The sequence below is a fragment of the Rattus norvegicus genome, chromosome 6 (genome assembly GCF_036323735.1).
Source record: "Rattus norvegicus strain BN/NHsdMcwi chromosome 6, GRCr8, whole genome shotgun sequence".
NCBI classification, from domain to species: Eukaryota; Metazoa; Chordata; class Mammalia; order Rodentia; family Muridae; genus Rattus; species Rattus norvegicus.
Genome location: NC_086024.1, coordinates 78,353,610 through 78,367,221, shown reverse-complemented (window position 1 = coordinate 78,367,221; position 13,612 = coordinate 78,353,610). Strand labels below are relative to the sequence as shown.

At 40.9% G+C, this 13,612-nt stretch overlaps 1 protein-coding gene across 2 annotated transcripts in view; it reads right to left on the bottom strand.

Moving 5' to 3' along the window:
* Positions 1 to 5,204: 5,204 nt before the first annotated feature.
* Srp54a (signal recognition particle 54A) overlaps positions 5,205 to 13,612 on the bottom strand; it is a 39,710-nt gene continuing 31,302 nt past the window's right edge. Inside the window, exons 14-16 of one of the 2 annotated variants that reach the window (NM_053871.1) lie at positions 12,153 to 12,323; positions 9,624 to 9,719; positions 6,874 to 7,352 (exon numbers count right to left, since the gene is read on the bottom strand). In NM_053871.1, the coding sequence (NP_446323.1) occupies positions 7,261 to 7,352; positions 9,624 to 9,719; positions 12,153 to 12,323 (359 nt within the window). In that variant the 3' untranslated portion in view covers positions 6,874 to 7,260. Of the gene's footprint in view, positions 7,353 to 9,623; positions 9,720 to 12,152; positions 12,324 to 13,612 lie in introns of both variants that reach the window. The other variant, XM_006240097.5, reaches the window with a different exon arrangement.

Here is a 13,612-nt window from a genome sequence, read left to right as displayed (position 1 = left end):
TCAGAGCACTTCCAGGTAAATAGCCTTTTATTAACACAAAGATCTTCAATAATAGAAAGACAATATAGAAAATACAGGCCAGCCTGGTGGCCCACACCTGTAGTCTGTAGTCACAGTACTCCTGAGAAAGAGGCTGTGTGTGTCTGTGTGCGCGCGCGCGCGTTCAGAGGACACCTCCTACCTCCATACATAGTGAATCTGAGGCTATCTTAGGCTACATGAGACTGTCTAAAAGAATATTTGTAAAAATAATACACATTATTTCAGCCAAATAAGTGTGATGATCCAAAGTCACCTGTTTAAGTGTTTCTGTTCAGATGGAAGGGCATCCTGGGACACAGGAGCCCAGGAACCACACAGCTCTGAGGTCAGAAGGTATCCGGGTGGAAGGGCATCCTGGGACACAGGAGCTCAGGAACCACACAGCTCTGAGGTCAGAAGGTATCCGGGTGGAAGGGCATCCTGGGACACAGGAGCTCAGGAACCATACAGCTTTGAGGGGGGATGGTGTCCCAAGAAAAGGGCATCCTAAGACACACGAACTCAGGAATCACATAGCTCTGGGAGGAGGCTTCCACAGCAGTCAGTCGCATTGCAGCTCCTAGGGGAGGCAGGAGCCTCAGCCCTGCTCCCTCTTTGCTTCTTCTCTTGACTTTCTACTTGGCTTCTTTAGAGAGTCACACTGAGCAGGAAATCTCATGAAAGAAATTTATTGGAGGATCCAGGGTGTGGAGGAACAAATCCAAGGATGCCTGCCCTCTGCTCCTGGGAATGAACAACAAGAAACTGGACAAAGGGCAGAGCTTATATAGGATTTCTTAGGGGGTGGAGCTTTACAGTGCAGAGATTTCCAGATTGAGGATTGGTAGTATTTCAAGTCCTGAGTTTGGGGAGCTCAGGGATTGGCAGCTTTTTTCACCCCCTTTTCCCTGCATCGGGCCCACGAATTAGGATGGGAAGCCCTTCCTGGCTGCAGCTGGCTTTTGCTAAGATGCCATCTCTGTGGGGCTGCTGTGGGACTTGGAGAGGAGGTGCTGCCACTGTGGGACAGCTCCTATGGGACAGCTCCTGCAGCCATGTTTCACCAAGGCTGTAGGCTGAGGCAGGAAAGGTGTTGCCACTGTGAACAGCTCCTCATGACAGCAGTAGGCTGAGGCAGGAAAACTGTCCTGGACAGCTCCTGTGAAGGCTGCAGCCTGAGACATCTCCCTGCCTCCATTTTGTCAGGAGCAGCCATTTTTGGATAGTTCCTCTCCTATAGTCACCTCTCCCATAGGCTGGAGAGGGAAGAGGGGGGCTGGCCACCACTTTAACAGATTTTGTGGTGCTGTCCTTAGGGACTACACCCCATTCCTCTTTAAACATGTTTTCTGACACACACAGTCCTAAAATAAATAAAAGATCCCTATTTCCCAACATACTAAGCAAAATTCACCTGTTGGGCTTTTAATTCACACGCCATTTTGTGAGGAATGGGACACGCAGCAGGAGTGGTGCTTTCAGAGACCGCACTTCCTTCTCAGCTTTCCACAAGTGCTTTTTTTTTTTTTTCTTCTTCCCCATATGTAAACCTGCCTCTCAGCCTTGGGATTCCAAGTCTGGCTGCTTTGATAGATTTAAATTGTATTTTCATAGAAGTCACAATTCAGAAACATTCCCTAACGTTTCATGACATGTGTTATTCAGGATGGCAGCAGCAGGCCCAGACCTTAGTTAGCTTCCTTACAGGGCACTCGTTCTTTTCCTTACTCTCAGCCTAATATTCTTGTACACTTTCTATCCTTATGACAATCTAAAAATAATACTTTAGGACCAATTCCTTAAAATCCATCTTTACTAAAAAATTGTTATGAATACAAAGAAATCAAATTGCTTGAAGTTAACAAGTTATGATATGATGTAATGCAATACAGTGGCATAAGCAAAACAATGAAATAGTCTAACACATCAGACTGTGATGAATGAAAATAGCCAATTGTTAAGTTTTGTGAATCGGTCTTATAAACAACACAGTTCTGCACTGTATGTATTCAAATATCTCGTCCTTCTTACTGGCATGAGGGGCAATCAACAATCGCCATTATTAAAATGTAGGTATCTATTTTCACTGCTAAATCGGAATAATTTTCATGGTTTACAAGTACCATGGTTATTGAAAATTCAAAATGTAAGCTATATTTTTATAAACTATAAATAATTTTCTAAAAACAGCAATTTTCAAAAAAAATTATATGCATTGGTGTTTTGTATGCATGCTTATCTGTGAAGGTGCCAGATCTCCTGGAATTGTCGATACAGACAGTTGTGAGCTGCCATGTGGTACTGGGAATTGGATCCAGGTCCTCAGGAAGACCAGTCAAAGTTCTTAACTACTGAGCCATCATCAAACAGCAGATTCTTAACAGGCGAAGTTGGAGAGCAATTCATTATAAATCCACCATACAAAGCAAAATATCAAAGAAATTCCAGTTGTTCATGCATTTATAGCCATTTCCAAACTGTCATAGCACAACTAAATGGAAACAGGCGACAAAGCCACATGCCAAAGATCATGTCTTTCACACTGTCGGTTAAAGAAGTCGTAACATGGAGGAAGACTGCACACGTCCTCTTACATTCTTGACCTTTAAACTAAAACGGTGCACCCAGAGCTATAAGGGTAAATTTGGATCTACCCACAGTGTAAGAAAATGAAGCCAAACAAAACTGGAAATCAGTAGTATTCATTGAACATGATCTTCTGGTGGCTTTTGCACACTGTGCGTGCAGTTGTATCTGTGTACATGTGTTTATCTGGAGTTACCTTTCAGGTTATCCCTTAAGTAGAACTTTTCTCAAGGTGGTGTTTTCATCCCAAGGCTGGGGGACATAAGCTCAGTGGTAGAGCTTGCCTTGCCTGGCGTGTGTGTGAAGTCCATTCCCAGCCCTGCAACTGAAGCCCAAGAGAAATATGACAACATATTTTTGCTGATTTTCAGGCATAAAGAAAATTTTCAAGTAAAAGAGGTGGTCTCATTTATGGAGAAAAAAGGGGTTGTATTGGTCATGGTGTGTCTTCACAACAGTAAAACCCTAAGACATCACCTAACTACTACAATATTATGCCACAAGCTAGACGATTCATCTAGAGCTAAAGTTGAAGCTAATCTCTTAGCAACCGAGATGCCAATTAATCATACCAGTAACTTTCAGTCCAAAAGCAGAGGTATTAAGATGACTTTGATTAAATACTATGACGTTCAAAACACTGTAATTGGAACTTAAAGCAAAATTTAAAGAAAATGAATTTGGGGACTGAAGAATGGTATTGGTTAAAGGCACTTGCTGCTTTCCCAGAAGACCTACCTGAATGACAATGACCATAGGCTCCTGTTCTTTAACATCTGGTCCCAGTTGGTGGGACTGTTTGGGAAGGATTAGGAGGTGTGGTGTCCTTAGAGCTGATTCCAGAAGCAGGCTTTGAGGTTTCAAAGGCCTCCTCCCTTCCCCAGTGTGTCAGTCTTCCTGCTCCTCCTTGCAGATCAAGATGTGAGCCCTCAGATGTCCCTGCATTTGCTCCACCATACATGGAATGTGTATGTGGCACACAGACCTTGGGGGTAGCCAACAGTTCTCTAATTCGGCTGGAAATTATGCGTGATACTAGAACCCTAGCCAACTTACCCAGGGGTTAGTAAAGTCAGATCTTGGAGGGAAATCTACAACTGTCATTTTACTAAACCTTCATAACTAACCAAATTCTAAACATTTTTCCTTGTACCTATAGATTTCTGAGAAACTATCAAAGAAACTTCTCCTTATATCAGATAGAGACCATTACAGAAAGAACAATCAATTAAAACAGAGCTGAGGCATCCAATCCTGATGGATAATAGTTCTACAAAACATCCTACGACTGTGTCTCCTAGAAATGTCAGACGCTATACACATAAAAGCTCACCAACATGGCTGCCTAAAAATGACCTGAACAAGGACAACACCAACAGACACGCCATGGACAAAGGAAAGTCCTTGAGGCTTCACCCTTACACAAAAACACAACAGGCAACTAAGAAATGCTGAGTGAAAGAGATAGTCACCCCCAGAGAAAAGCAAATCAGATGGTTATCAATAGCATAGTCAGCACTCGTTGAGCCTTAGGTGGTGGAATGTAACATTATACAGACTGAGTAGATTATATTTATGTATTTGAGAATACACATAAACCCACCTCCACACATACACGTATGTTGCAATTAAAGAGAGTCCATGAATCTAAAAGACAATAAGGGAGAGAGTATATGGGAGGAAGAATATGAAAGAGGGAAATGACGTTATATTATAATCTAAAATAGTTTTAAAAATTAAATAAATGGTTATCCACCCTTTTTAGTTTTGGAGTTTGTTACTATTTAATTCCTAATTTTGTTTTTGTTTTATAACTATGCAAGCACTTTGTTTAAGGCAACTAGGCTGTTTTATGCTTGCATATATTTAAGCAACTTTATAATAAAATTTAACAATTAAGTGCCATACAATATTTGATGTGTCTAATGCCTGAAGTTGGGAAAATTGTCAGATGCTTAAATCTAAGAAATAAGTTTTTAAAGTGGTAAAAAATAAAGGGCAATTAGTTCAAGTTCATGAAAAAGAATACAAGTTGAAAGCTAACTGTGATTGCTAGCTCTGGTTGTCAACTTGACTACACCTGGAATGGTCAATCAAGAAATAGTGGGCACACCGAGAGATTTTCTGACTGGTTTGAGGTGGGTGACTGCACTTACAGTGCAGGCCTTTGAGACACATGACTTTGATCCAGATCTTCAGGTGGGAGGACACACAACTTTATTTCAAACTTTAAGGCAGACAGATATACCTTTAAACTGCTAGAAGCCTGGATAAGAACACAGAAGGAAGCTTTCACTCCTTGCCTGCTTGTCCTTCACCTTGCTGACACATCCACTCTTTCACCAGCATCGAATCCTACTTATTTGGGATTCCAGCATATATAAAAGACCAGCTGAGCCATCCAGCCTTGTCGGACTGATCAATTACTGATTCATTCCATAGTCTTGTGACTCTAGAGAACCCCTAGCAATACACCAAACTAGGGCATCATGATCTTTTAACTTTGTCACCATTTAGTTTCTGAAAAATAAAGTTCAAATCAGACATAAAACTATCAAAACTCATGCAGAAGACATTCAGGATGCTATGTCCAAAGGTTCATCTCATTTATCTTTATTTAGTCAGAACAAAATATCCAGAAAACAGAAATCACTAACACGCATACCCAGAAAAGGTGCTGTGCAGTTTAATTGCCATTTTCTCTAGTTTCAGATTCTATAGCTATACCTTGCTATGCCACTTTTGCAGGACATAAAATATGTAATTTTCTCGTGGATTCATACAATGCCCACTAGGGAAATCCTACTCCTCTGCTAACAATTCTTAGCTAAAACATCTGTCCCTTAGCAAACCACAGAACCAGATGCATTTTGTTGCATTTTATGTTTTTAAGACAGGGCCAACCTAACGTAGGCTGGCTTCCAAATCATGATCTTCCTGCCTCAGCCTCTATTTAAATAGTGGAATTTGCTAAGTGCTACCATGCCCAACTCAACTGCATTCTTTATGAGGATACTTCTCTAAGAATGGTAAATTTACTAAAATTCCTGCCTTTAGGAGGCTAAAGCAAGAGATTTGTCATGGGTTCCAGGCCATTTTCCCAAAACCAACAAAAGTCAGACATGGTAGCAATGTAGCCCCAGTGCTTCCACAGCAAGATGGGAGGCGAAAACCAGAGGATCCCAAGAGCTTGGAGGCCAGCTAGCCTGGCTACATGGAACGCCCCAAACAAGAGACCCTGTTTAAACAATGGAGAAGGCAAGGACTAGCGCCTGAGGTTGTCTTGACTTCCAACAATGTGTACACTAGCATGGAGGAGAATGCACTCAACCCCCCCACCCCCACCTCTCTCTCTCTCTCTCTCTCTCTCTCTGTCACTGTGGCCAGTGACATGGCTCTATGGGTAAAGGCACTTGGTGCCAAGTGTGACTGAGCTGAGTTTAATCCCTATACCCACATGGTGGAGTGAGAACTGACTTCTGCCAGTTGTCCTCTGAAACCCAACATAGTCACTTGTGCCTTTAATCACACACTCAGGAGACAGAGGAAGGCAAAGCTCTGTGAGTTTGAAGCCGGCCTGTTCTACATAGTGAGCTCCAAAAGTAACCAGAGCTATAATGAGACCATGACTCAAAGAAACAAAACAAAACAAAAACCAACCAACCAAACAAACAAAAAACACCAAAAAAGAAAGAAAATAGAAAAAAAATGGGTTGTTCTCTGACCTTCACACATGTGTTATGGCACAAGTGCTAACGCTTGCTTTGCTGGAATTGAAGCTTACTTATCTGAGATCCCAGGACAGACATAGGCAGCAATAGTTATCAATAACCCAACCAATGTTGCCATGGTCTTATTATTTTTAATATGTAATACTGTAGTCTAATAATTTAATATTACTTTCCATTAGCAAATGTATGTATTATCTATTATCAAAACACATCACTTTTCAATTGTATGTAAGAAACATAAAAATGGCTTTAAAAACAATCAAGGATCACGAGTCTCCAAAGCATGTAAGAAATTTAAGTTTCATATAAAATATCATACATTATGAATTGTAACCAAAGTCTTGATTTCAACTTTAAATGGCAAAGCTAAAGTTTCTTGTAATAAAGTTATTTTATTCTAAAATAAATAACATTTTCTAATACTCATGATTAAATTATTCTACCATATCTCCCTTTAAATGTACCTGCTGGCTTTTTGTCTATTTTCTGGGTGGTACGCTGACCACATCAAACCATAAAGAAAGTTAACGAACCCTTTAACTTATCACTTGAAGTTTATTTTGTAGCACTTTTCTTCAATATCATGTAATTTACTGATCGCAACTGTTTATAAATGTAATGCTTGGCCTTTGAGACAATTAAAAACCTTTAAGTACTAAAATTTTACATCATGATTTGTTTAACTTAAGAAGTGTTATGACGTTGAGAACTAATAGATTTAAAGCAGAAATGATGACTTCCACAAGAATCAGTCACTCCTCCCAAACATGAGAAGGGAAGGAAGACAAGGAAAAGGTGAGACAGAAGAATGAAGGCAAGACAGGCAAGAAATTCTTCTTCCCCGTCTGCAAGTGGGAGAGAAACTGTGAGGTCTCAGCGGATAACATAATCAGCCATGTCCGTCTCTAGTAAGGCGGCTTCTTTACATGTTATTGAATCCCATCATGCCTTTCATATTGCCAGCAGCACCCTGCTGAAACTGCCGCATCATCGACTGAAGGCCGGCCATGCCACCTGGAGGGAGAAGGGAAGAACACACATGTGACCCGGAGACTCTGAACCGGTTCCAACTCCTGCCTAAGTACTCTTAACTTCTGGAGTACTCAGCAATTAAGTCAGTAGCTTTTAAGAATATGCAAAATTTAAATTATCGATTTATTTTTATCTAAGAACATGAAATATATGCTTCATGAAATTACCATGAGGAATAAAGAAAAACATAAAAAGATCTTGGAATAGTTCCTGTCTACAATCAAGAAGTCCAAACAACATTTTTTCTGTCAAGACCAAGTCTTCTTGTAACTAGAATTAGTTTAAAACTGATTAGTGCAGGGTAGGGGCTGTGCTTCAAAGGACTTACAGAAAAAAAGAACTGACCATTTACTAAGTCCTTACTATATCACATATAGTAATTAGATCATTCTCTTGTCACAATCTCCTGATGAATATTACCTACAGATGAATGTTGCCTACAACCTTTCCAACTGGAAAGTTTAGAAAGTTTTAAGGACTTTTCAAAGATTGCACAGTAAAAATGGAATTAGAGTTCAAAATTTTATGTGATTTCAAAAATTCTACAACATCCAAATCTAAACTAGGGAGGTCAGTGAAGAAGCCTGAGGAAAGATGGTGTAGCTCCACTGATAAAGTGTCTGTCCAGTATGCATGCCCAAACTGCACCAGGCTCTGGGTTCAATCCCTAGAACTCAAGACCTATAATCCCAGAGCTTGGGAGATAGAGGTGGGGAGTCAGAAACTCCAGGTCACACTCAGAAATATAACAACATCCAGCTAGCCCAGACCATCTGACACCCCCATCTCAGAAGCAAAGATAATGAAACAGCTTGCCCTCAATCACACCTGATGGGCCACACACAGTGGCAGAACCTTTAATCCTAGCATTTGGGAGGCAAAGGCAGGAGGATCAAGCTGGCCTTCACACCAATCCAGGGAGGGCGGTCAAAGCTACGTAGTTCTGTCTCAAACCCCTCCTCAAATCCCCAGGTAAATAAATAAAATAATTTTTAAAAACTAGGAAAAATCTGGGCTTGGCAGATGGCTGCTTAGGTAGAGTGCCTGATTGCTGCACAGACATGAGGACCTGAATCTGGACATCCAGCAGGGCATGAAAGCTGGAATGGTAGCCAGCACTTCTGTTATCCCTACCCTGGGAGGTGAGGAGCAGAACAAAGAGACACGTGGGTCCTTGGAGCTTAGTGGTCAGCCAGGAGCCCAGCTGAGAGAGCAAGCGCCAAGTCAGTTCAGTTAGAGGCACTATCTTTAAAAAGGCAGAGGACAAGAGAGAAAGACACTTGGTCTGGTCTCCACATGTACTTATACTAGCATACACATGCATATGCCACACAGACACACAGACACACAGACACATGGCAGCAGAAGACAAAATAAAACCTCAGCTTATTTATAAACTACGGAGTTGGCTCAGTGAGTCAAGTATTGGCTACTTGAGCCTAATGACCCCCATTTAGCTCCCAGAACCCTTAGAAAGCTATCTGTAGCAGTGTGCATCTGTAATCTCAACGCTCAGCAAGAGACAGGCTTGTGGGCCAGCTAGCCTGAACTACACAGAGCAGCAGCAAAAACAAGACACGGCTTCAGCAAGGTAGAAGACTCTGGAGTTTGTTCTTTGATCTGCACAAGAACACTGTAGCATGAGCACACACTCACACCATGTACAACAGACAGACAGACAGACAGACAGACAGACAGGCAGACATATTCTCTCTCTCTCTCTCTCTCTCTCTCTCTCTCTCTCTCTCTCTCTGTAAGGTTTTTCATACTGTTCAAGAAACTTCCTTCTCTAGAATGATTAGTTCGAGTTGGGATTTAAATGGCCACCTCCCTTCAGCTACTTGTCTTTTTTTTTTTTTTAAGATTTTTTTTTTCTCCTTTCTTTTTTTTTTCGGAGCTGGGGACCGAACCCAGGGCCTTGCGCTTGCTAGGCAAGTGCTCTACCACTGAGCTAAATCCCCAACCCCAAGATTTATTTATTTTTATGAGTACACTGTAGCTGTCTTCAGACACACCAGAAGAGGGCATCAGATCTCATTAAAGATGGTTGTGAGCCACCATGTGGTTGCTGGGAATTGAACTCAGGACCTCTGGAAGAGCAGTGAGTGCTCTTAACCGCTGAGCCATCTCTCCAGTCCTAGCTACTTGTCTTTTAAACAGGTTTTATATATCACTACAGATCGCTTACCGTTAAACTACAAACCATTGGATATTTAACTGTGTGCTACAACTGACCAAGAATTTTATATTTACCCATGTGATGAAGAACTCGTGGGTCCATCATTTTGGCCATTTGTTGATTTAATTTTGCCATCTGTGACTGACTCACATTCTTTGACATATCACCACCTGATAAAACAAAACATTCAATTAGTATATGGTATAGTGTAAAATATCATGCAGAGTTTACTAATGTTTTTCTCAATTACATTTTTTTTTAAAAAATGAAAACCACAAGAAACTCTCTATAAAGGATCATTTAAAGGGCTTTTCATTGTTCCTACTGCATTAGCCCTGGTTGGCCTGGAACTCACTATAGAAGTCACACTGGACAGAAATTCCCCCTGCCTCTACTTCCTGAGTGATGAGATCAAAGGCATAAGTCACCACACTGGGCTAGAAGTATTTTCTTATAGTTGTGATGTTTCCCTGATATTTTTAGTTATAAATGTGATAAACCACTCTGAGCAAATCTGGACTGAATGGGTTCTCCAACAGCAACTGCTTAACAGAAATCTAAGGTAGAAAGACCTTCCTTCCCTTCTCACCCCTGAGAGCCCAAGTTGTACACTATATAGTACAACAAGCAGCAAAGCTAGGCAGCCCCTGCTAGGGACCATGGTGAGGAAGGAAAGCTGTGAGGACCACCACATGGCAGGTACCAAATGATACAGTAAGACAGCTTGGTGTCTGCATGTGTATGCTCAGAGAACTCCAAAAGACCAAATGGAACCACATGGGCATGTGGTGCTCTTGGGTTGCCCTGGGTGTATCCCTGACCATTCAGGAAAGAAATATCAATTATTTCAAATGATTCAGGGGACACAAGACCTTTACTAATCAAGTAAAATGGTTATCTACATAGTGTCTGTTTGCCAAAAGATACTTCATTAAAGTTAAATGCATAATTATTATCAAAAAGACTTTATTCAGCAGCTAATGAGGGCAGATGTAGAGCCTTGTAGCCAAATATTACTATGCAGCCCTAACTGGTTCTGAACTTGAAAATATCCTCCTGCCTCCTAAATCCTGGGATTATAGGCACTGTGCCCACTTGAAAATGGTAACTTTCCCCAGCTCCAAAAAAAAAAAAAAAAAAGAAAGAAAGAAAATGGTAACTTTGGAGGGGAAATGGAGGACTAGCGGTCAAGGCGTCTCAGAGCCTCAAGCACGCTGGCTGAGTACTCTACCTTTCAGTTATACCTCCAGCCCTAAACATAGAAACTCATTAGAAAATAGAAATAAAGTCAAATGAAAAACGGGATGACATTTAAAGGTGAAAAACAAGTCTGTTAAGATGTTATTACAGAGCAATAGGGAGACCTGAACAGGGAAGAAGTGATTCACAATGGAAAGCCAATTTATACATACAAAGGAAAAAAACTTTAAAATATTAGAACTGAAAATGTACTAAAAAAGAAAAAGTGACCATTAAACTAGAAACTGCACGGGCTGGAGAGATGGCTCAGTGGTTAAGAACATTGACTGCTCTTCCAGAGGTCCTGAGTTCAAATCCCAGCAATCACATGGTGGCTCATAACCATCTGTAATGAGATCTGATGCCCTCTTCTGGTGTGTCTGAAGACAGCTACAGTGTACTTTCATATAATACATAAATAAATAAATCTTTAAAAAAAAAAAACTAGAAACTGCACTAGAAAATGTACTTTGGTGGCATACACTTTTAATCTCAGCGCTGGGGAGGCAGAGGCAGGTAGATCTTGGTGAGTTCCAGGACAGCTAGGGTTACATAGGCTACAGAGGACAGAAAAGCCCTGTCTCAAAACACAAACAAAACAAACAAAAAATATACTAGTGTCTACTATACTTCCATCAAAGAGAACAGAACTAATTCTACGGAAGGGCCTAGAAACTGACAAGTCAACTTAAGGCTCTAACAAGAGGCACAAAGACACACTGCTGGAAGCGTAGGAGTGAGTGGTTAAACACAGCACATGTGTATAAGATATACCATTCTTATTTTGGCTGGTGCTGTTCTGGCTGGTTCTAGGTATGCAGCCCTGGCTAGACTAGGACTCACTAGGTGACCAGTCTAGCAACATTCCTGCTGCTTCTCTTGTCTCAAGAATTCTGGGAGTACAAACATGAGATACCCAACCTAGTTAATCAATATATTCTAAGGAATGTTTGGCAATATGGGAAAAAGATCAGTGGTTATATCAATTGTTGTCTCCAATAGGATTTGTGGAATTCTCTGAGGAAGAGAAAATGATTTCAGTCTTTTTATACTCTAATGTTCTTTAAATTATGGTATGTATGTTGATAAAAATAGTTTTCAATATTAATGTCTACCATCTTGATTCTGAAGAGATAAACCATGTATCACATGATTAATCATGGTAGTACTTGACTTTAACATTGAGTTAACGTTAGTACTGGGACAGAACCCAGGGACCCAGGCAGGCCCTACCACAGAGCTAAGCCCCAACCCCTTTGACACAAAATTCACCAGTCACTTTTCCAGTATGAGACTACTGGGCTTTAATATTTTATTTCTTAACTTTGTTCTTTTAGGTGATACTTTGTTCTTTCTCCTCTCACCTTTAAAAAGCCCTTTGATACCTCCCATCTTTTTGACCATCTGGGCAAACTTGGTATACTGTGTGAGAAGTTCTTGCACATCTCTTGTTGACACACCTGATCCCCGGGCAACTCTTTGGATTCTGCCTGGTTGCTTACTAAAAACCTTGGCACCATCTGTACTGTCCAGTTCTGCAGACAAAGACAAATAATTTCATCACATAAAATTATCATTCATTATCACAGTAGCCAAGCACTCTGCCTCTGTCCTAAAAATGGAAGCATATTTATTAGAAAATAGGAATAAAGACAAAACTTGAGACAAAACTTGGGACTGAAGAAGGAAAAAGTGACTAACAAAGGAAATTCAAACGGGCTTTTACAGATGGCTTTTAATTTTTTTATGTTTTAGATACAGGATCTCATATATCCCTCATATATCTCATATATCATAGATCCTCAAAATCTCTAGGAAGTTGAGGATGACCCTGAACTTCTGGTCTTCCTGCTTCTGTTTCTTGAGGGCTGGGATTGCAGTGTTTGATACTAGACCCTGTCTACTGGATTCCAGTGGAGACTCCTGTATGCTAGGCTAGCACTATACCAACTGAGCTATATCACCAACTCTCAGCTCTATGTGTGTGTGCGTGTGTGTGTGCCATATATGTGCTATAGGTGCAGGGGTGTGTGTGCCATATATGTGCTATGGCTGCTTGTGTGTGACATATATGTGTTATGGGTACGTGTGTGTGTGTGTGTATGAGACATATATGTGCTATAGGTGCAGGGGTGTGTGTGTGTGTGTGTGTGTGTGTGTGTGTGTGTGACGTATATGTGTGAACAGATGTGTACTCTCCAAATGTATCTGTTGGCATAGGATCTCTCAGTGAACGGGAAGCTTGACGTTTTGGGTAGGCTGATTGGTCAGCAAGCTCCAAGGATCCGCCTGTCTCCAAAACTCAGCAGAAGGGTTAGCGGAATACAGACATGCATAGATTCTGAGGATTTGAAATTCAGTCCTCTTGCTTCATAGCAAATATTCTCACTCCATGAGTCCTCTCCCCAGCTTGTTTCATTTTACAGAGATATTTTATTTCTCTGTACATTATAACATGTATAAAGAACAACATACATATAAATGATCAAATCACAAAACAGATTTAATAAATCCCAGGATTCATGAGACAAGAGGATCACTGTAAGTTTGAAGCCAGTTTGGACTACACAGCAACTTCTAGACAAGACAGGACTACATAGTACGACCTGGCTTTAAAGGGAAAATATCTGAGGACTTCTGAAACTTTACACCTGTCACCCTGCATTTTACATGTGCGTCCTTTCATGTCCTCCACATATCACAAGAACATAACGTAGTTCAAAAAGAGAGCAGACGCACTCACCTTCATCCTACCCTAAACAGCTGCCAACTTCTACTCCACACATTTAGAGCTCATAAGCAAGACAGACTCTGTGTGTAATTA